Here is a 25100-nt window from a genome sequence, read left to right on the forward strand (position 1 = left end):
ATTTCCTATGTTTATTTCATGAAAAATAGCTTGTTCAAATAAAAATAAATCATTTTTCTTGAAAATTGACTTACCCTTAATGGTGTTCAAATGGTAAGATCGGTTAATATTTGAACCGAATTATCATTAACCGAATTACCCAAAATAGAAAAATCTTTAACCGTTAACCAAATTGAAAGTTTTTTCAAGTACATTAACCGAACCGAAATATTTCGGTTAATTCGATCGGTTAACCGAATTAACCATAATTTATATTTTTTTATCTTTTGATTAAAATAAATGTAGAACATATAAAAATGCATTGTTAATGCTCAATTTATTTTTTTTAATAGTTCAAAAAACTTTAAATGATGATTGATGGGCGTCGAAACAACCAAATATAAATTCCTACAACAAAATAACATTAATTAACGGTATACAGTACGGTCGAATCCACAGGGATTGGCTATCTAATTTCGCCTTTTTTCGTGACCAAAATTGCTGTCGCGGTTACAGTCGTGCCCACGACCTGTGTAGAGAAATGTTGAAAATAAAGTTTAAATTGATTAAGACAATAAAAGAAGAAAATACGAAAAATAAAATAAAACAGATTCAAAAATGCAAAAAAAATTAAGAAAATAAAATAAATGGGTAAATAAAATATTTTTTAAACTTAGCCTTAGTTTCGGTGTACTCCAATCTTGAATCGATCCTTGAAATAAATCTTCCCTTCCAAGCAATAAGCTGGTTATAGTGACCAAGAATGTCCCGACTGCCAACTTTTCCTTATGTAGTCGATCCTGGTGCGACCTACAAACCGACTCTTGCCAAATTTCTAACTGGGATACACGTGTTCACATTTTAAGATTTCAAAAGCCTTGCAATTTAAAAAGTCCAACTCAAATCAACGGCCTTAACTGCGTGGGTCGTTTAAATCCAATCCCTACATCCCTTGACGGAATCTAACTGGCTTTTTCCACCTAGACATGCCAATTTGTTCGCAGGAATTCGAACACAGCATAGCCAATTCATCTACCAATTGTATGCCAAACAACTTGAACCCAACGTGCACTTTTTGAATCAAAGTTGAATCAACTTCAAAGGACGAATTTGTACTATCTCATATACCGGAGAGATAGAAAATACTACGTTGAGAGATTTTTTGAGAGGGTTCATATCCCATGATTGTTTTGTTGGAGCAATTTTCGAGCTAAAGCTAAAAAAAAAAGCTTAATTAATCGTGAAAAGAATCATAATAAATGGTTTAAATAAAATTATGAAAAGTGGGAAGGGATAGGGTCTTGGAAGGTAATTAAACCTAAAGTTGAAAGTAAAAGAAAAAGAAATTGAAAGAACAGAATAGAAATAGAGTGACGCAGGAAAGGGAAAGAAAATAAGGAATTTGATTATTCCAAAAGCGTGTGTAATTTGGCTACAGTCACTAGGTATTTATGCATACTTTTAGTATTAAAATTTAGTTAGATTTTTCTTAAATATTATCACTAAATAATTTAAAATTTAAAAATTAAATTTAAATTAATTACAAAATTGTAACAATATCAAAAATTATTCCATCTTTATCCAGCCACTTTTAAAAAAAATCGTCAACCCTTCAATCTTTATCTAGTCATCTTTGAATCTTCAGTCTTTCAATCAAACCATCCTCTTTGCTTTTTGTTCCAATTTATCCCCTTTTTTGTAAGAGTTTGAATTCAACACACCAACTTTATTCTTGATAAGAAAAACTCAAATTTAATAACATTTTATTCAATAATTAACCAAAAATAAATATATTAAAAATATAAATTTATCTTGTTATCAATGGTGAAAACAACAAATAAGATATTAGAAACACTACATAAATCTCAAAAGTTAACCAAACAAAAAGTCAACAATTATATAATATATATTATTTATTTCGATTAATTAGTTAATTCAGTTAATTACCCGTTTCAAATCAAATTAACAAATAACCAAAATTTCAAAAAATCACTAATTAACTTCCAATTAAACTAAATTCGACCACCAACCAATTAACTGAATTAAATTGATTCGATCAATTAATTTGATTTTAATCAAACTATGAACACCCTTACTTACCTTTTTGCAAAAAGATAGATCATTCTCCAAGAAATTGCTCTCGCATATGTAATATATATGTTTTAAATTAAATGCTTGTTCACATGTGAAACTAGCAAAGAGTAGATAGTAACAATGACGATGGTTCACCTTACTGAGGCAGAGCAATAATCAAAGTAGGAGTGATCATGAGTCAAGTTAAGTTTGAGCCAAGCCTCAACATAATTTTATACCCATTTTCTAACCTAACCTGACCCAAAAAATAAACTTAAAATTTTACTCAAATTCAACTCGAATAAAAATACTAAAACCCAAATCCAGCCCAACCCGCCCATATTATATTTTTTTATATTATTATTTTCATATAAAAAAATTTTAAAAATACATCACATCAAATCGACTAAAATTTCAAAATAAATGTTTCCCAACCCATGCATGATGAGGTCTAATTCACGAATGAAGAATACATCTTACCTAGTACATTCTCCCGAGGCAATCACTAGAATCACAATAACAATGCTTGATCTTGATATTACCATTTGCATCACAAACTCCACCTTTTTCATAATTATAGTCATATGTTAACTCATTCAATGGTGGTATATCTTCCATAGCAAATAACATAATATGTGGCATTCTTTTGTTATCATGATCAAAGAGAAGACTTTGAGGAAAAAGATTCGGAGAGCAACTATGATTGATGAATCGTCCCACATTCCCCACTCGAGCAGCATCAATAGTGAAACATTCATTTCCCTCAAATGAACCGAGAGAATTTGCATCTCGCAAAGAATGATCACCGTAACTAACTCCTATATCAAACAAGTATTCATCGTTACCTATCCTTTGTTCACCTTCATTGTCTCGTAGGATTTCACCTGTATACTCACATATAAAGCATCCACGTCGAATAAAAGACCGTGATCTAACACCCCATCCTTTTGCTTTAGTCTTAAAAACTTCTAAAGGAAGTCGAATTCCACGTTGACTCACTCTATTAAGGCAAGAGGTGAAGCACTTACAAGAAGGTCCACACTCAACAATAAGGGGCTTTGCCTCAAAAAGGCGTTCTTCATAATCATAGGTTGATCCTCCGTTCTTGACAATGCAAGGGCAATCCTCAGAGTCTGAGCATCCATCAATACAATCACAACCATCATTAATCATTGAAGGACAATAGGACTCTGGATATGTCACACTGGTGACATAATTAAATATCGGAAGCTTCTCATCATCCAAAGCATTTATTGCACGAATAGGTATCCTCTCTTTACCTTGAGAAATATCATCGGTGATTAGGGGCTTCTCATCATCCAAAGCATTCACTACACAAATAGGTGATCTCTCTTTGCCTTCAGAATTATAACTCATACAATCAAGTTCCCTAACCAATTTTCTCCAATCAAGTTTTGGTTGGCTAGGAATTCTCTTCAGCAAAAACTTAAAAACAAGCTTGCCAGATGATGCTATTTCTTGTCGATAACTATCAACAAAGTACAACCCATCATAAATATATTTGCGCTTTTCTACCTTCCCACGTTTAAAGAAAATCTTACGAATAACCCTTACAGGATTTTTTGCTTCTACACTATTCTTCAAAGCAAGATTACCACCTTTAAGCTTTTGATCCTCAATAGATTTCTTACTTTGAACCTTTGGATTTGAACCTTCCCCTAAATAAACTAAGGTATCTGGAAACTCTTCATTGTTTGACTCAAAAACATTGTCGTATCGCCCGGAGTCCACAACACTTATGGCTAGATTTTTTCCATCCATTTTCATAAAATCTATGCCATGAACATTTCGACAATGGAGGCCAATTATATTCAATTCAGCCCTCCAGAAAAAGTAGTCACCTATTTCAACTCCTGAGATAGAGCCAAACTGCTTATTTCTTTTGATCCACTTATGTTGATTTTGAAGAATTATAGCAGCTTCAACAGCAAGGCCACTCCTAAGTTTCCCGGACTTAACCTGTAAGAGCTTGTTGTAAACGTGTCTAAAATGATTAATAATCTGCTTAACCTTGTCACAATCATTTATCAACTCATTGTTAGAGAACACCTCGTAATTGCTAAGGTCAACTTGAGAATTTTTCTCCTCTGCCAAAGTAGTTTTGACACTCTCTTCACCATCACTAAAGGCTGCTAGGGAATCATGCTCTTTCACACAATCTTCATCATCATTAAAGGCTACCTGGGAATCCGAACATCGCTCATCTGAAACCATTAATGACCTCGCTTCCTCTGCCAAAGTGGTTTTGACACTAACTACATCATCACTAAAGGCTGCTTGGGAATCATGCTCTTTCACATAATCTTCATCATCATTAAAGGCTGCCTGGAAAATATCTACGCCAAACAGGGAATCCGAATATTGCTCATCTGAAAGCATTAATGAGCTCACTTCTTTGGTAAGAGACACAAGATTCTTACTCTTTTCATCCTTCAGAACTAATTGATAGTCATCAAAACTGGTTACAACAGCTTCACACGGATCATCCCCGATGTTCATTAACACATTGGCCCGTTCAACACCTGCGTATGAATAAATCTTAGTTGCAGCAGGAACATCCACTTTTACATTGTTCATCATGAAAGGCAACTAACAAGATTCTTTTACATCTATGCACACATAATTTTAAATTAAATTAGAAACAACAATCGAACAGAAATGCTTACAGACCATAGACGTACCTTCTTGCTTAGATTCTATGCAAGCATAAATGTTATTTGCAAAAGGGATATCAACTGCACATTGCTCACCCTTAATGTTCATTGAAGAGTAGGATTCTTCAAAACCTGTGTACTTGTAAACATTAGTTGCTGCAGAAACACCCACTTGACATTGCTCATCATTACAGCTAGTGACAAGTGAGATTCTTTTAAATCTGTGAACACATAAAATTGAGTTAAAATTGAAACTTTAACCTACATTCATTAAAGACAATAGACATACCTTCTTTGATAGATTTTAAGCATTCATAACCATCACGTGAGTTAGCAATATTAGGAACACTAGATGGCTTGTCATCCCCAATATCCGTGCACAGATGAATATTAATTGCAATAGAAGCATCCAATTCACTTCGCTCTTCCCAAACAACCATTGACAAGTTGGATTCCTTAACATCTGTGCATGATAAACTTTTAGCGAGAATATAAATCCATCATTTTGTGATCCCTAAAGACAATAGACATACCATTAGTGCAAGCATGAATATCACGACCATTAGTAGCAATAGAAGCATTAGATGACAGGGAGTTTCTCAAAGCAGCAGGAGCATCCAGCTTTACAGGAAAATCCCGCTTGACAGAAACCCCTTTCCGAATTTTTGAAGGTGGGTACTTTATTGAAACAGGAAAGCAACTGCATGGGTGGACGTGAGCCTGTATAGGATAGTCCCGAACAGCAGAGACTCTTCGTCGCTTAAATTTTGACGGATCCATATTGCCTTTTGATGGATTCACATTGCCATCAATTTGAAATTGCAATACCATGATAAATTCTGATATGAATTACATAAATATTAATTGATGAAGCCTTAGGAAACACAATTCAAAAGGAAAAATCCAGATTTTCAATTTCTCAGCAGAAAACTGCCAATATTTATTAAATTCAAGCAATTACACACATGATAATAAATTCTGATCTACATCATATAAAATATTAGTTAATGATCAAAGCTCAAGAAACTCAATTCCACAAACAAGACCTACAATTCAAAGGGAAAAGGATCTGCAACCACATAAGTACCATTGTATTGTTAAATTCAAAAAACAAACTAGCTGTATCTCTTCTCTGTTTCCTTTATAAAAGAGACAATTATCCTAGCAATAAAGAATCAAAATTAAGAATAAATTCAATGAGCATCGTTAAAAATAGGAAAAACTACAATAGTAAAAACAACCAAGAGCATGCAGTGGAAGAGTGAAATACACCCACACCTTAAAACTATAATCACAATAAGAGCAAATTATTGCAAAGTAAAGACACTTTTTTTACACCAAAGAGGCCGTAGTTTGGACATAACAAAATATTGCAGATACTGAAATTTGAAACCATACCCTAGGCAACAGGAATGACTATAAGAACTAACATAGTTCTAACTTCGAACAAATAATCGAAGCTCTTGAACCATAAGAAAATCCAACTAAAACGAAAACCCATAATATAAAAGCGAAGAAGAGAGAAAAAGAACATACAAAGCCGCTGCCACCGCCGCTGTTATATGGTAAACAATAAATGGGGTGGAAAACCCACACGTTGTTTATAGACAAAAACAAAAGTAGAAATTAATTCCTATTAGGAGACTGAAATCTCTGAGATAAAAGATTTTGAAAGAATTCAATTTCTTTTAAATTTTCGGATTTTTCGGCGGAAAAAAACACTTTTGTACTCACCATAAAAGACGTGAAGACTACAGTACAAACGTTATTATTGAAGAAAATTACCCCCAAAAACACAGTTAAAAGTTAAATAAATCTAAAAAGGAAAATTAATCAAATCACTCCCCTCCTTATTTTAAAAAATAAAAAAACCACATCTATTTCTTTACCTCCAATTATCAAATAAAAAATTAAAAAATTACACATATTTTCAAAACCCATAATATTTATTTATTAAATACATATACCAAAATAAATACATATGGCATCTTAACTTTACCATTAAATTGTCTCACTAACTCTAAGTTGATACTTAGACATAAACTAAAATAAATACAGATTAAAAACCAACACATGATTACATAAAGTGAGATTTGAACATGAATCTTAAAATTCCCAAAGCCTTAGTTTTATCATTAAATTGTCTCATTCACTATAAGTTTTTTTTTTTAAAGTTGAGTGATAACTATATTTTGTTTCTTCTTTTTTTTTAATGTGAATACACGTTAAATATTTAAATTTTAATTTAATTATAATATTACATTGGATAAGACTCAAGTAGAATAGATCCTAGATTCGTTTATAAATTTATTCACTTGTGACGTTCATAGTGTGACATACCTTAATTTTGAGTAGATGATTGTGTTGGATCTGGTGCCCTAAGTGTAGTATATTTGTTTGTAAACTTATAATTTTTTTAAACAAATTAGTTAATAAAACAAATTAATTGATTACATTAATATACTTTGTATAATTGTCCTCGCATGATTTTTGCACACAAAACAAAATGGAAGCAAATATTGTCCATTGGGTGTCTAAATGTTTAACTAATACTAAGTGGTATTATGTGGTCAAATTGTAGTACGGAAAGACAACTTGTATTAGTAAATGAACCTAAACATGTCCTTAGTCTAATCGGAAATGAGCAAACAGATTAAAAGACTAATATGTTGTCTATTAAGACCAATTGGGGAGATGTCTTATCTTGGGCATTACAGTAGATGACTCCTAAAAGATAGATACATAGATGTGACTGACTAGACTAAAAATACATCAGACTGGACCTAATGAGAATATACATTGAATTTTTTTATGGATTTATTCACTTGTGACGTTCATAGTGTGGTATACATAAGTCTTGAGTGGATGACGGGCTATGTATGCGTGACTCGTGCACTTTGATGTAAGTAAAAGCCTGAGTTCAAATAGACAAGGAACCGAAAGTCGATGCGTTGGGTGTACGACTTATGTAGTATGTAGTGTCATTTACAGCAATGGAATTCATTGCCCAAAATATGGGTAAATGATATCCTCTCATTAGCATTACATGGTTGATGAAAAGTAAACATGGCCAATGGTCACCCGTCTTTATGATAGATGACATGATCACTATTTGATAGTGGTTGACTTTTCAAGAAGGAAGATGTAATGGTTACCATAAGATAAAATAGAATCATATTGGGAGAACGGATATCACCCCAAAGAGATCAAGGATATCCTATAAGGGTAACACATTTATGACAAAGTCATTGGACGAGCATTAAGTAGTTGATTTCGTAATGGTTTGTTGTTGGGGAGAGCTTAGTCACGATACTATAATGAGATGACTTCGTGAGTATATGAGTTTATAATTAATAGGTGAAAATCTAGAACTTAATTATATATCATTTGAGCCTCAACTACATATGTCCAATTCGTCCCTCCACTAGCTCGTTGAAACCAAAAATGAATTACATGTTTGAATAGAAATGAACGGAATGAATAGGAAAAGAGAAATGGGAAACATTCAGGAATAATTATGGTTTTCTCCGAAATGAACAAATGGAATCATTTAGAAATGAATGTAGGTTTCCAAAAATGAAAATGAAAATAGAAATGATCCATTTGCAATCCTATATAGATTACTTAAAAATGATTGAAAGAATGAGTTTATATTTTTGGACTATTTTGAAGCCTGAAAATTAAAATAAATCATTCGATCATAGTGAACATGTTAAGTTGTGAAATATTGAACATATTTTTTCAAAATTTTACCAAGGTCAAAATCGTCAAAATTTTACCAAGGGTAAAATCATCAAAATTTTGTTGGGGTAAAATAGGGATGAGAAAATTGTTTTATATATAAATATTAAAGTTTATTTTGGGAAATAGAAAAACTGAATTGGGTTGGATCACATTACAAGGTGCCCACGAAGTACTCATAATTTGACCCAATGTGAGAGAAACCCAAAAACCCCTTATGGACTTGAAGGGGGCAACAATCCTAGTAGAAAATACTAGGGTGTGCCGTCCACCCTAGTCTTATTCTAAATAGGATATAGTTTTTCTATTTAAAATAAATCTCTACAACTCAACAAGGATTCTACCTTCTCTTCCTATAAATAGATAGCACAGGTAGAGCTATTAACACAACTTTAAGAGATTGTTATTCTGCCAAAAAATCGAGATAATTTATTCTCAACTATTACATATATATTTTTGGAATAATAATTCTAACGGTTTCTATTAAGAAGAGAGAATTTTCGTTTTCATCCCAAAAGGAGAATTTTTTCTAGTTCTGTATTTCGATTCAATTGATTCAAGCCCACACTCAAAGCAGTTCATGGTATGAGAATAGTGGAGAAGATCGTTTGGTTGAAAGCCAAGAACAACGAACATCCGCTAAGCTAAAAACATATGTATGAATTCAATTAAAGTTTATTGCTATAAATATCACAAAATGAGTCAGTTTTAAAATATTTAATTTTTCGTTGTACAAGAAAACCGTTTTCAAACCGGATTTTTTCTAACAGATGTGTAACACCCTTAACCCGTATCCGTCGTCGAAATAGGGTTACGGAGCATTACCAAATAAACGTAACATAAATCATTCATTTCTAAACATTTCAATGAACATAGCATAATCCAATATTATACAAGCATATCGTCCCTTATTCGAGCTCTTGAGGCCTTAAAATCACTTTAAAAGTGTTTCGGGACTAAATCGAGAACATTTGAAAATTTTAGGAAAAAGTTAGAAAAGTTTCAACTGCAGAGGTCACACACCTGTGTGCCTCACAAGGCTAAGACACAAGCTCGTTTCTCAGGTTGTGTAACTCTTTGATTGGGTCACACGCCCATGTGTGTTGCCCGTGTGTGACACACGCCCGTGTGGCCAAGCTATATGCACCCAAAAGTACCTTAAAACTCAAGTTTACCATTTCCTACTTACTTGGGCACTAAGCAACTCAATTATCAATCATTTAACCTATTCAAAACACGATTAAACATGCCTAAAATACACCAAATTCATCACCTAATATGCCTAACCAATGTTCCCTCATTGGTGCCACATGTTATACCATAAAAACATATCATTCATGCGTCATTCAAATCAATATTTTAAGCATACCAATTCATTATTTTTAACCTAACTTATAACTACCTAAAATATCAAGCTTAAGCTCAGATACATATCACAAGTAATGGTTCCAAAATGACATGTCAATTTATAGCTTCAAACATAAACATATATCTATTTACAATCCGTTCATAAAATAACTATCAACTAAGATATCCTAGGTACATGTCATCACAAAAGGTAAACTTCACCACATTTGAGATCGGGATTGTTGTTGGATGCTGAGTTAGCGATCAAAAGAGAAGTACCTAACCTACACATGGAAAACAAAAGCGTACGCTGAGTAAAACTCAGTGATATTTCTATAATCCGAACAATTAAAGACATAATGATACAAGAATGCATAAATTGACTTATACGAACATACTATTGTCTAAGCTTACAATTACCATATACCATCATTTCAAATTCATGCATATTACCATATCATTTCATACCATACTCAATTTTCACATGCTATCATATTTGATTTGTTTAACAAATATCTCAATTCACATCACTTGTTATGTAAATAGCTTTTCACATATCAATCCACATTTTATTTAAACAATGGCATTATCCATTCCATATTCAATTCATGAGTACATAACTCATATATTCATTTGTTCATGACATATTTCACATTTCATTTTCCATCCACTATCTCATTTCCATTTCACATGTCATGTCATTTCAATATCAACTATAGAACTTTATTATTTATTTACCCCTATTAACCCGACTTAGACTCGGATGGATATATGGATCCAACCAACACACCAATTTGGCACCCAATGCCTCATCGGATAAATCCGAAGTAATAACTGCGCCTAGCACTATATAAATTGACACCCAGTGTCTCATCGGTTAAATCGAAGCAAATTGACACTGGGTGCCTCATCGACTCGAAGTCGAAGAAATCCCTGAACTCTTCCTATCCTATGGCATGCCATCTATATCCAAATCAACCCAATACAGTTAATAAGGTTTCATTTCGCTTTCAATATATATATTCAATATCAATTTCATATAAACACATTATCACATATGCACCTATTTAATTCAATCAATATAAATTCAATAAATTCATGACATACCAAATCAATCCATTTCAATTGTAAAACACAATAGTTCTCACCTCCAATGCTTACCATATGCAAGAAACCAAAATGAAATAATTTACAACTTAGTTCGGATTATAGAAACACAAACTGTAGATTCCGAGCTATTCGACATCGATTTTATTCTTCCCATTTTTAGTAGAGGATTCCAGTACGACGTTAGCTACGAAATTAAAACAATTAAAATACATCAATACAACACAATTCAATTTCATATTGAATATTTCAATTTGTACTCAATTTTTGCTTAAATTCCAATTTAGTCCCTAAACCAAGACTAATTTTTATTCTTTATAATTAACTCTATATTTTCATACAAATTTCACTTTAAACTAAATTTAACTCCCTATTTTCAATTAAACCCTTAAATTTCAAATTTTTCACAATTTAGTCCCTATTACTCAAAATTTACAATTTGTTCTACAATTTAATCCTTTTCCATTTCTAGCTTAAAAATCTATCAATTTAAAGCACTAATACTAAAACTATTCAACAATAACAATACCTAAAATCTTAATCAATGTTAAAATTTCGACATAGGTCGGGTAGTACTTAACACCGGGATTCCAAAAATATAAAAATTACAAGAAAATGGAGTAAATTGACTAACCAAAAGTTTGAAACACTTAGGGCCGTGCGTTTCTCTCCATTTTTTCTTTCTTTTTTTTCTTTTATTTTCTATTTAATTGCATGCTTTCTATCATCCAATTTCACTTTCTTTTCTTTTATTAAACTTTAATATTATAATAATTATTATTATTTTATACCTTATAAATATAAATTATATTTCATTCATTAAAACATATAATATATATTAAATTATCATATATATTTACTATAAACCATCAATATCGTCCACTATACATATATAAAGGTATATTTACTACTTTAGTCCCTTAATTAATTTTAATCTTATAATTTAACTTTTACTTTATACATGATTTAGTCTTTATACTATAATAATTCTTAATTCATGCAAATTCACTTAACTGAAATCTAATTAACTATACAACTAACTTCGTAAATATTTATTAAAAATATTTACGAGTTTGATTTACGGGAATGGAGTCTCGAGAATGCACTTTCCGACTCCCTTGACTATTGGGTCATTACAAGATAGACCATGTATGCGTGACTCATATACTTTGATTTATGTAAAAGCCTGAGTTCAAATAGATAAGGAACTGAAAGTTGGTGCGTTGGGTATACGACTTCTGCAGTATGTAGCATCATTCACAATAGTGAATTTATAGCCCAACTAATGGGTAAATGATACCGTCTCATTAGTATTACATGATAGATGAAAAGTAAACATGACCACGGGTCGCTTGTCTTTGTGATAAATGACTTGATTACTATTTGATAGGACTTATTAAGTAAATGAATTTATCCTAAAGAGATTAAAGATATCCTATTAGGGTAACACACTTATAACAAGTTCATTGAACGAGGACTTATTAAATAGCTTTCATATTTGAATGTAATTAAGGGGAGCTCAATCACGATACTATAGTGAAATGACTCCGTAACTAAATTAGTTTATAATTAATCGGTGAAAAGTTGAAACTTAATTATAAATTATTTGAGCCTTAATTATATATGCCCAGTCAGTCCCTTCGTTAGCTCATTGAACCATAAATGAATTGCATGTAGAATCAAATGAACAAGAATGAATGGAGATAATGAAGTTAGAGAAATTGGTCGCATTAAAAAATGAATGCATTTTCTCACTAAGTACAAAAATGACTTAAGCATTAATTTAAGATATCCAAATTATTATTTAATTAATTATAATTAAATTATTGAAGTTCAAAAATAAAATAAAATAAATTAGTCATTATGAATTCATTGAATAAGGAAATTAAATTTATTTCATTATAGATTCTTTTACGGTAAAGTTGTCATAACTTTAACGGAATTAGAATTGGATTGAGAAATTTTTTTAATTGGTAAATAATATTTATTTTTGAAAATAGAAAAAAAATATTGGGTTGGATTAAATTATAAAATATTGGGTTAAATGTCCAATAAGAATATATAATTGGACCTAATATGTCACACCTAAGTTTGACAAACCAGTTCGATTCAAGAGACTACGCTAGCGAAGACCACCTAAGTTGCGAGACTTAGACCGGATAAGGTTGGTAACTTCGTGGAAAAGTAATTCGTAGAACTTCGCCAAAGTTGTAGAGCTTCACTTCATGGATGGTGAGTTCTTGATGGTGGTAAAAACCTTATTAGGCGGACCTTCCTGCTAATAAGTCTACCACTTGTGTTTTTGTGTCACTGCTAACGTAAGCATAGTAGTTAGTGAGACACGTTTAAATTATCTAGCATCCTAGTGGAGGTAACGTGTTAGTAATTAGGGCACCTGGAGAGCCTCGTAGGATGTGATTAACTAGTGGAATCGTGTGAGAATAAGTAATGATTAGAAAAAATCCTAAGTGAGATTTGGTTGTGAGTTATCTATAAATAAGATAACCTGATAGTGGAGAAAAGATTTATGTTTTATCTTCACTACTAGACTTTGTTGTTATAGAAGAAAAATCAGGAGAGTTCTTCGTTGTTAATGAAGGTGTTGTCTGTTAAGCTTAGGAGAGCATTTGTCTTAAGTCATCTGCTGGTAGACTCTTAGACCTTTTTTTAAGTTTTACCAGGAAGGAAGAGGTTACTATAAAAGTGGTTCAGTAGGACTTTCATTCAGATATTGGGTAGGAAGGAAACTTTTACCCATAGACTGTTTGCATGTCTATAGATTCTTGACATTTCATAAAGTTTTGATTATTTTTTATGTTTAAAGAGATCGTTTTATTATTTTATCCAAAGAAACGGGAGAAGGTAGAGTAGACAAAGCTATGAGTAAAGTATTCTAGTGAGTTCCTTTGTACTTTGAGTTTATAAATATGCATTATTTCGGTTAATCATTATCATTTTACAGTCAAGTAAGTGGCTTTATCCATTGTCTCTGGTCTTCGTGTCTACAGAAGTGTGTTTTAAGAGTCAGTGCATGCAATGGTGTAAACAGTTGCATATACTGAGAAATATAATGTATTCACAGTGAAAATACATCTTTCTTGGTGCACAAGCTCTATATCCAGACTGGTGTAAGGAGACAACAAAAAGATGTTGTGTATAATGTTAAAAGGAAGACACATAATAATAAGTTTTGTCTCTGGTATGACACTCTGGTGCAAACCCTGAATGGTAAAAACCCAACTTTACAGGGGGAACACATATGTGTTTGAAAACAAGGAGGAAAGTTAGAGGGTACAGAGGGGATGAATTGTAAAAGCTCTGATGAGTGGTGTGAAGATACAAGAAAAATGGTTCTTCGGAACTGGGGTCAAAAGCTAGCACAATGAAGAGAGTATGTGGGCAAAAAGGTGTATGCGTGAAAATATTAGTGGACGTTGCATGAAAAGTAAACAGTAAGTCTGACAGTATAAAAAGAGTAGTCCGCGCAAGTGGTGTATTCACGGATCAGTTGTACCTGTGTTTGCTATGAACGAGTTTCCAAAAATAGATAGTGTCTACCAGTAGGTTGAGTCTCGGTAGTATCTGTCAACTGATACTATGGATCAGGGTGTGTTTTACCCGCCAAATATGGCGTGTTAGTCTGTCAACTTGAGTCAAATATTTTATTTTTTATGGTATATATTGTGGGATATATATCCCAGGATCTCACTAAGTTCTCACAAACTTACCCCGTTATTTCTCCTTATTTTCAGGTTCTTAGGTTGAACGTAGTGGTTTAAAGGAAACAACCAGATCAGTAGCCACTTGTGAGCCTTCTTTGTTTTCATGGGTAACATGTAATTGCTAGGGGTAATAGAATGATTGTTAGATGTTGCCATTTAAAAATCATTAAAATGTATTTTGAAAAGATATTATGTACATCAAATATTTATTAGTAGCCTTGTTGGCTTATGATCGATTGTGGGTTATGGTATTTTCGGATTAAATTGAGTAGAGTTTTAAACTACAAGATCGAGTAGTAACTTGAAAGGAAATTTCATTTAATTTTATGAATATTTTCTAAGCTACCTTCAAAGGCAATATACTCGTATCTTCAACATTTTAAAGTGGCATGGTACCATTTTAAGTTTTGATTTCCATCATATACATATATCTTCAAGTTAGTTTAATATCGCTCTGGTAAGTGGGTACTTGCCTAAGTAAAATGTTGGTTTAAAAACAAAGGTTTAGTGTTTTCAGTGGTTCACTCGTGGCGCTTCATACCTAAATCTAATGAATAGGCCGGTGTGGGGTGTTACATAATACATGAGAGACCCAATATCCCTTATACATTATGTGAGGATGCAACCCTAGTAATATTTACTAGGGTGTGCTGCCCACCTCTCCCCTAGTTGGACTAGGGGAGTAATTTTTATTTAAATAATATTATTTGTTTAAGCTTTTTTCAACTAGGATCCTTCTATCTCTCCCTATAAATAGATAGCACTAGTTGACCTAAAATAACAAGTTTCATATATCGTTATTCTTCCAAAAAGTAGTAGAAATTTATTTTCTTAGAATTAATTCTATTTATTAGGACTTACGATTTCTACCAGTTTCTATTGAAAGAATTACTTTCTTACTGAAAGTAATAAAATAGTTTCTTGTTTTGTGTTTGATTCGTGTTGCTCGAGCCCACACTCAGTGCAATTCAGGGTACAAGGATAAAGGATAACGTCGTTAGATTAAAAGTCGAGAATGATTCAAATTCATATCGAACAAAGCACAAGTACTTTTCGGTAAAATTTTATTGCTATAAATATCACAAACTAGGATGGTTTAGAAAATTTTAAACTTTCGCAGTTATAATAAGTCATTTTCTTAATCAATTTTTTCCAACAATTAATGCATGTCGAGAAAGTAAAGTTAGGCAACTTGTGTAACACCCTTAACCTGTTTCCGTCGTCAGATTAAGGTTACGAAGCATTACTGTACAAAACAGAATTTTAAACTTCAAAATAGAATAAATATTTCAACTTAAGTATAATTTCTAAAATCTCAATACAAACATAGCGCACACTCATTTGGGCCGTAAATTGAGCCTAAGAGGCCTTAAAAATAGTTTGGAAACAATCAGGGACTTATTCAAAGCAAATTATAAATTTCAAGCCAAATTTAAAAATTTTAAAAATAGGGGTCACATGGCCTTGTGGCTAGGCCGTGTGATGTAGCCTAGGCTGTCTGAGAAAGCTTAGATCGTGTGGACATTCGAAGTTTGGAAACACGGCCGTGTCCGAGCCCATGTGACCACTTATATGGGTATTTAAAAATAGGGTCACAAGGACATGTCGCTGGCCGTGTGTGTAATCGATGTTGGGTCACACGGCTGTGTCGCAGGCCGTGCACCCAACCGTGCTCAAAACTGTTTTGGGAGACACTACCTTGTTGTAGATCATGTCTCAGACCATGTGAATCCTATACTTAAAACAATAAAGACACACAACCGTATGACAGCCTGTGTGTACCAAAATATGCCTTGAAAGACAAGTTTATCAAAAATACTTTCTTGTACTACAAACATACCATTTGCCAACGTTTAAACCTATTTAAAACACACTTAAATAATACCAAACCATGCCAAAATCACACATATACAACTCATTTCACTCAATCAACCAATGTACCCTCATTGGTACCCAAATGTATACATCTAAATAACTCAACCATATAACATGGTTTTATGCTTTCATCTTACACCAAACACATAAAAAAAATCCATCCATAATAACCTCATATAAACATAGTTCAAAACATATACTTAACTTACACATAAAAGTGACCAAATGATCCATACTTACTAAGCAAAATAAGCCAAACAACTATGTTCACAAAAGATATATCCACAACATGGCCACCAAATAGCATACACAAAAACTTTCATCATATAAAAACCCTATACATGCCATTTATAACCATAGCCAAAATGACTCGAAATCTACCAAAATGATTGTTGGATAGTGTGATAGGACTCCGACAAGGTTCCAACTGATTGAGTTTTCGATGATCTACAAAACAGAGGAAAAACAACTACGTAAGCAACTAATGCTTAGTAAGTTCATATTAATCTTAAACGTAAACTTACCAAACATAAATTGACTAAATCATTGAAACATTAATCACAAATCATATGGATACTTTCCTTTTCTATTCACAATATTTCACATGGTTAGTAGATATACTTTTAAAATACATTAACCTATGAAACACAGTACATATCATGAAATGAATTTCAATATACAACAACTCATCACATGTTCAATTAGTTCTATTTTCAATCCATAATTTTCCTTTACATATGTTCATTAACATGAACAAATGCATACATACATCTTTCCATTTTATATCTTAATTTCTATTCAATCACATATTACGATTTCATTCCATATTATCAATAACATAGCTCATTTCATATACACACATTTTTGTTTTAAACCTTAATGTGTTAGTTGAACTAAATAGAATAAGATTGAATACTCATGATAATACTTGTATAACAATTTAATTCTCTAACTAGATAACATATTATAGTTATATGAAACATATAATTACCCAAGGCATTAATATTCATTATCAAACTATACTAATCAAAACATTCATCTCATATTCATACTTATGGTACGATCTTACCTGAAACATATTACCTGAATAGTGGATGATTGAAGGATGAAATACCAACCTTTTCATTACTATCCTTTTTGACATTTTCATTGATTTCCTTTTCGACCTTTTCATTGATATCCTTTTCGAATAACGTCCTTTTTAACCTTTTCATTTGATATCCTTTTTGGACATATCCTTTTCAATATTTTCAAGTGTTATCCCTTTCAAGTAACCTCCTTTTCAAACTTTTCAAGTATTCAGAATTTTCAAATGTAATGCCATGGTGTCTTTCAAACATGGTATTTTCCTTTACGAGTATAATACCATGAGGTATTTCAATCAAGTCATTTCCCTTTTCTCAAATCAAATCAATCAAATAAACAATTTCATAAACACATATATAATGCTATCAATTAATCTTATAAATTCTAATATAATATTTTAAAATGAAACACGAACTTACCTCGACTGAAACGGTTACTAAAACAGAGTCGACAACTAGTCCGAAACTTTAACTTTTCATCGATTTAAATCCAATAGTAGCATCACTTGAACTAAATAATATAATTTCATTTAATTAAACAATTCAAATAGTTTTAAAAAAATTAATTCAAGCTTATAACCCATTTTAATGTGAATTTACAAAATTGTCCCACTATTTTTTCTTTATGCAATTTAGTCCCTAAACTCATAACTTGCAAATTTACCAATTTTAGTTACCAAATATGCTAGTCGAATTTCTTAGGCTTTCTAACCTGCCCATTTTTGTCAAGATTTCACATTACATCTTTAAATAATTTAATCCCTAACTTTTAGAATCACTAAAAATCCTTTAACAAAATATGTTTATTTAGCAACCAAGCTTAATATTCTACAAATTAATTTCAAAACACATTCAGAATCACTCATGGCAATCCCTAAGCCTTTAATAATTTTACAAATTAATTCTCGGGCTAGCTAGATTAAGCTAATATGAACTCAAAAACATAAAAATTACAAAAAAATGGGGTAAAATTACATACCATGCAATGGAAATCAAACTTGGCCAAAGCTCACCCTATTTATGGCTTCATTCGATTTTGCAAACAAAAACAAATAGGTTGAAGATGATGATATTTCACTTATCATCTTTTATTTTATTTTCAATTTACCTATTTACTAAATTAACCTTTAAAATTAAAGCAAATTTCATCAAATGCCAAGCCATGATCATCCACTATATTTAAATTTGGTAAAATTACAACTTAAGGTCCTTACTTCATGCTTTTTCACCCATTTAATACAAATAAGTCTATATCGATTAACTTTTACAGCTTTTACAATTTAGTCTTTTTTCTTTAATTAACTATCTAAACATTAAAATTTCTTAACCAAGTTTTAATATGACCCCAATAACTAAATATTTGCGGGCTCGTTTTATAGAAATAAGGTCCCGATACCTCTTTTTCTAAAACCACTTGACTTTAAGGATTTACCACTTGAACCTAATTATTCATTTAAATAACATAAATTCTCAAATCAAAATTTATTATAATACTATATTTGACTCGTAAATATTGTATATTGAATAACAATATTTACGGATTCACTCGTTAGATTTGTGGCCTCGAAACCACCGTTTTACACACCACTGAAAAACGGACTGTTACAACTTGTATACAACAATTCTGCAAATGTATTTTTGTTTTATGGTTCACAAGATATACTTAATGGTGATAAGTCCTTCACTTACCCAGGGAAAGTATGTTTAATATTGTTACAATCTACTAAAACAATTTTGGGTTTTGAGTTTGGCTTTAGACCTGAAGCATAATTTATGGGTTTTTTTTTCTCTTGGAATGTAGTTATGGTTGGGGTAGTCGGTGGTGGTAGGTTGGTAGGTGGGCTAATCGGAATGGGCGAGGAGGTCTTGGTCATGGTTTCGTCGTCACCGTCATTAGATTCCCTCTTCTCACATAGGAGTCAAATGCTGATGATGCCACAATTGAAATCTTCATGTTGCAAAGAAATCTTTTTTAAAAAGTTTTTTGAACTAATTATAGAAAGGACCCTAGCTTTAGTCGTAAGTCAAAAAATGCCACATCAGCAATCCGTTAGTGGATTAACGAAATTTTTAATGGTAGTGACCAATTTGAGCAATTATCTTAATTAGAGTGACTAAATTGACAGAAAAATTTGAGTGACCAAAATAGGAATGACGCTATTTTAAAGTAAGATGTGGTGTAGTTTACCCTATTAACTTTGAAATAAATTCTTATGTCTTTAGTTTTTTATTACTTAGTCAAATACTTTTCTATTAAAATCTTCTAAATAATGACAACTAATTAATTTTACATAAAAATAATTTAATAAATTAATTTTAAAGTTAATTTATAATTAATTTAAATTTGAATTTAAAATATTTAATTTTAACCAATTAGTACAAGAGTTCTTGAAAATCTCTTAAATGTTGTAAATGGTGTCATTATAGTTCAGGAGAAACCTATCCCTTTTTCTTCTGAGGATATCAATAGTTTCTTAAAAACTCCAAACTTGGGTAATGTGTAATATAACCATGTTGATAATCAATTATCTAATCGAAAGTAGAGAGCGTTGGTCTAGAATGGATACCATAATCAACTATTTTCTATGATTGTGCATGTGAGAATATAAATGTATTTTTTTTCTACTTGTTTAATGCCTTCCATACATGTAATGGATACCACCCAAGCTAGGCAAGGTTTTTAAATTAGATCAGTGATTAAATCAATCAACCCATTAGTTCATCTTCGATTGGTATTCAAAAATTTAAAAAATTTAAAAAATCCTATTCAATCGATCCATGTCGATTCTTAAGTCAATTGGTTTAATGCCTTTTTCTAAACCGATAACTTGATCAATTCCTAACCTAACCAATGTGACTGATTCAATCTGTTTCAAACAACCATGAAGCGAAGACAATTTAGTTGTAAAATATTTTATAAGGAATAAGATTTAAGTTGGTGAAAGAGATCAAATGCATATATGTGCTACTAGGAAGAAGGAAGGATTGTGGTTTCCCCACATGACCATGGAGATGAGTCTTTGTACGAGAGTTATGGTGGAGAAGGATGAGGAATTAGTTCACATTTGTGGAGATCAACTAATTTTATGACTATTATGTCGCCTATAAGTCCAATTGAGAAGATGCTAGTTTTGGTTATCGAAGCTAGATTAACTCCCAAAAATAGAGGCATAGATGTGATTATTTGAATTTAAAGTTCATTAAAAAATAATCAAGCTGAATTAATCACAGATCTATTTATGTGTTAATTCAATTATGACGTTCTCAATGTAACTTACCTAAACCATGAGTAAGTGAATGACTATATGTGTATGACTCATGTATTTTGACATTTTGAAAACATGTGCTCTTAAGGTAGTTGTAGGCTGAAAGTTGGTATGTTGGGTACATGACTTGTGCGTGATTTGGCTTCATTCAAAATAGTGAAATCAAAACTTTATAAAGAGTAATTAGTATCCTTATTAGCATTGTATGCATTATGAAAATGAAACATGATCATGGGTCATTTGTCTGAGGCAAATGATTTAATCATTACCAATATAACTAATTGGGTGAACGAAATTTAACTAAAGGGATATCAAATATCCTATGATGGTAATACAAATATGACAAGTTCATTGACTCCATGACTACATAACTTTCTAATTAATGGATAAAGAGTTAAAACTTAATTACAAATTATGTTAATCTTAATTATAATATCCAATTAGTCCCTTTGCTAGCTCACTGTAACTCTGAATGGTTTCTATAATAATATTTGTGAATGAGTAGACAAAACAAAAAATAAGAAATAGATTGTATGAATTACTATCCACAGTAATTTTTTTTCTAAAGAAGGTAAGAGAGGACATAGGATTAATTTAATTTCTTTAGATTATTATATAATTGGATGAATAAATTAATGGCATAATGATAATTTAGCCCTTAACATTTACATCTTTTGTCAATTTTTTCCTTATTATTTTTTAGCTAAATTTGGCCATTGACCTTTCAAAAAGCAGTCAAATTACTTTTTTTAATGGAAATGTTTATTAAAACATTAATTTTTTTAACAATATTGACATGATGACTTGCGTGGCAGTCCACATATGCTTCATGTTGATATGACACTATTTGTCTTGTATGCCACACCAACAAATAATTTAATAATTATAAAAATATAACAAAATAAATCAAATTCAAAAAATCATAAAATTAAAAAAACTAGTATGAAGTACACATGGATTGTCATGTAACTCAAAATGTGTGGCGTCCCAAACCCGACTGGGACGGTCTGACCCGAATATAGACCATCACATTAACCATTTATGCAACTCTCCTTACCGACCACAAAACACACCACAAAACCATCGTTCACACCTCACAATATTCACGCAACATATTTACATGCATAAACATCAATCATATAGTCCAGGTTAAACATATAAACTTTAAATCACGCTTCCGTTATGCTATTCTGATCAATACAACAATAGGGGTAAATTCATTTTGTAAATTCATTTTTTATCATGCGATATACAAATCATACATAAGTCAACAAGTTAAACATACATACATTTTAAAGCATCTAAGCTTAGACTATATTTGAAAGAAGCAATTCAAAACGATAAGACTCATTTAATTACAAAACAAAGATTTAAAGACTAATTCGTAGGTTTAGTAAGATACTTTGAAAAACCTTTTTGTAAAATCGAGAGTAAAATTATGAAATTAACCAAATAGGACTTAACCATGCAAATTTTCAAGTCATTTCATCGCATTTAAGGACTCTAATTACATAATGTAAAAATCAGGACTATATTGCAAAACTATCAAAACATGGTTCAATCACTCAGTTATTATGTCACAACCACGTGACATTCCTCGTCGTGACGTTGGTCCCTTATCGCGACATCATTCCAACATTGTCGCGACGTCGTTTGCAATTTTTGCAGAAAACAACCCAAAATTGCATATGACACTTTGTCACAATACCAAGCATACCAATTTGTGCATTTAGCCTAATTTCTCTAATCCAACATATCATATAACATACATAGATTGTATTAAGCATGCTCACACACTTCAAAACTTACCAACACATAATTCTACATCTAAGGTAAATAGTTATGCTAGCATGCAATTCCTAACATCTTATATCAATTACTTAGCATGCCAATTTTATATTACCAACATTTTTATGTGCATCAAAGGTTTATTTCATACCAGTAAGTCATTTAAAACTTTCCACGACATCCAACATGCACTAAATACATTTATATCATTATTCACCTATAGGCATACAAATCATTTATCATGCAAATCAAACCATCATAACATTCATATTCAAAATCAACATTCTCAAGCAATCAATGATCAAAAGCCAATTATAAAAGTCCATAAACAGTCTTTAAAATGTAAATTACAACCCAAGAACTTATCAAAGTCTAACTCCCCAAATAACATCCCATATTTCCATCCTTATTGAGGTAGAAAACACAACACATACTCAAGAAAGTTTAGCCTTGCTTTGGACCTCTTGGATGACTCACTTCTTCTTCAACAAACCAGCTATTTATCTGTAAAATATACATAAGAGTGTGAGCTTTTACAAGTCCAAATAAGTGCTCAAAATGACCACAAATAAACAACAATCTCAAGGTTATAAGAAAGCATGTTATATCATTTACTTAAGGCATTACATCAAGCATACATCATAACAATTCATGATAATATATTGGCATTTTGTGACTATGAAACATGTATGAACATATACGCATTGGATAATCGAATCTCCCAACACACCAAATGACTTATAGAGTCTATACCAGTCCTATAAAAGTGTAGCATGAAGTTAACACTCTCCAAACACACCAACCAATCCCATTGAATAGAGCTAAGCTCAACATTCTCTTGTCTTTCCAAACCAGTCCTGGGGCCTCAATGCCCACATACATAAGCAAATAATGGTGAGTACTCACAATCCTATGGCATGTCAATGATATCCAATGGTTCCAACAGATCACAATGCCAACATATCCATTTAAACACATATGTACTTACTATTTTATGCACACTTTCACATATCATATAACACATATCCATATCACTTAATCAAATATCATATAAGGCACTTTCAAGTGCTCACATAATGCTCAAAGAGCCATATCACATTGATCTCATATCATGTGCATAAATACCATCAAGCTCATATCATATTTATTCATAATCACATAACATTTTCATTGACATCTCATGATAATTCATATAGCAGCACATCTTATAAACATGATTTGTATAATGATAATAGATCAAATAGGGATACTTACACTCGAAACTTAAGATAGGTGTTTAGGCTACCCTAAACTCTCTAATAACACATTGAATTGTACCTAGAAGCAACAAATCTGACCACTCACCGGATTACTTTTGGTCGAACGTCAAAGGCTAGGTAAGCTTCTCTTTGCCCTTTACCTTGCTCGTAAAAGCTCCCGATTGATCCAAAACTTTGCATACATAATAAAAAAATTACACACTCATTAATTACAACCTTATTCGCATCCAAACCATAGCAAAATCGTAGATCTACACACTCTTTTATTACTATTGAAAATTAACTAGTTTGGCCGAAATAAGAGATTCCATGCAATATCTTCATTTTTAAACCTTGAATTTGATTTCAAACATCCTAAATGCTATTTAATTACAGGTCTAAGTTTTCAATTTAATCTAATTATTCGAATTTAAATTTTTTAGAAAATCAAGTTGTCATGAATATTTAAAAGAGGGAAAACATTCGATTCTTAAAAATTCATTAGCAATCAATTAAATTGAGTTGAAATTCCTTCAAATTAGTTCAAAATGAGTAAAAAATCACTTTAAAATAGTAGGCTTACTTAAGATTTTAGGATTCACCATTTTTGAATCAAACCTTGGTTTAAAAACGTTAGATCTATTAAAAATCTCCATACAATCAGGTAAAACTCAAATTAAATTAACAACATGCTTTGTTTGATCATAAAAAGTCAGAATGTTTCCTCAATTGTGAACTACGGATCTAATTCGAGGATGAACGTGAATAGAAAAATAGCGAAATTGATGGAGAAATCATAGTTTTTATTTCTTTGAAATTGGAGGTTATTTTTGGTGTTTGAGAGGTTAGAAAGTCTAAGTTGTTTGGCTAATTTGAGAGGAAAACTTAGATTGGATTTTTAGAGAGAATTCAAACGGAAGAAATGAACGAAGGAAAGTGACGGGGCCATTTTTCAAAAATTGGGTAATTGCCCTTTTAACCACTTTGAATTTCCACCCTTTTTCAAACCAGTCCAAATTTAATTAAAAACTCATTTATCAATTATTTTCAAAACAAAATTTATATTTAAAATCCATTTTAAATTAATTAATAACCAAACACTTAATTTTAACTTCCCTAACTGAATTTTAATCTTGTTTATTATTTTAATATTTTTACCTAATTATTACTATGAACCTAATTCCGGTATCCAGTCCACTAACCT

General features: G+C 31.5%; 1 protein-coding gene and 1 long non-coding RNA gene across 6 annotated transcripts; both read right to left on the reverse strand.

Moving 5' to 3' along the window:
• Positions 1–2104: 2104 nt before the first annotated feature.
• On the reverse strand, positions 2105–6420 carry LOC107949683 (histone-lysine N-methyltransferase, H3 lysine-9 specific SUVH5). Of its 5 annotated transcripts, none has more exons than XM_016884413.2 (5): positions 6264–6420; positions 5261–5566; positions 5017–5190; positions 4755–4859; positions 2105–4595 (listed from the first exon to the last, which is right to left on the reverse strand). In XM_016884413.2, exons 2-5 carry the CDS (start codon positions 5556–5558, stop codon positions 2533–2535), a joined length of 2640 nt encoding a protein of 879 aa, XP_016739902.2. In that variant the 5' UTR covers positions 5559–5566; positions 6264–6420; the 3' UTR covers positions 2105–2532. The 5 variants fall into 5 exon arrangements, with proteins under 5 accessions (XP_016739902.2, XP_016739905.2, XP_016739904.2 ...); XM_016884416.2 differs by having other exon boundaries at positions 4824–4859; positions 6264–6417; XM_016884415.2 differs by lacking the exon at positions 6264–6420 and adding an exon at positions 6126–6262.
• A 16503-nt stretch (positions 6421–22923) lies between these two features.
• Positions 22924–24596, reverse strand: LOC121215496 (uncharacterized). The gene is made up of 3 exons (XR_005911367.1): positions 24480–24596; positions 24003–24089; positions 22924–23162 (listed from the first exon to the last, which is right to left on the reverse strand). It is a non-coding gene; the product is annotated as an uncharacterized lncRNA (long non-coding RNA).
• Between the last annotated feature and the right edge of the window lie 504 nt (positions 24597–25100).

Source organism: Gossypium hirsutum, chromosome D03 (assembly GCF_007990345.1).
Source record: "Gossypium hirsutum isolate 1008001.06 chromosome D03, Gossypium_hirsutum_v2.1, whole genome shotgun sequence".
Lineage (NCBI taxonomy): Eukaryota > Viridiplantae > Streptophyta > Magnoliopsida > Malvales > Malvaceae > Gossypium > Gossypium hirsutum.

Bases quoted from the DNA above. Each gene is read 5' to 3' on its own strand.
- LOC107949683 (XM_016884413.2), bottom strand. From the start codon at position 5,558: ATGGTATTGCAATTTCAAATTGATGGCAATGTGAATCCATCAAAAGGC. The intron at 4,860-5,016 runs GTATGTCTATTG...ACAAGTACACAG, and splicing joins CTTAAAATCTATCAAAGAAG to GTTTTGAAGAATCCTACTCT. The intron at 4,596-4,754 runs GTACGTCTATGG...ATTCATACGCAG, and splicing joins CATAGAATCTAAGCAAGAAG to GTGTTGAACGGGCCAATGTG.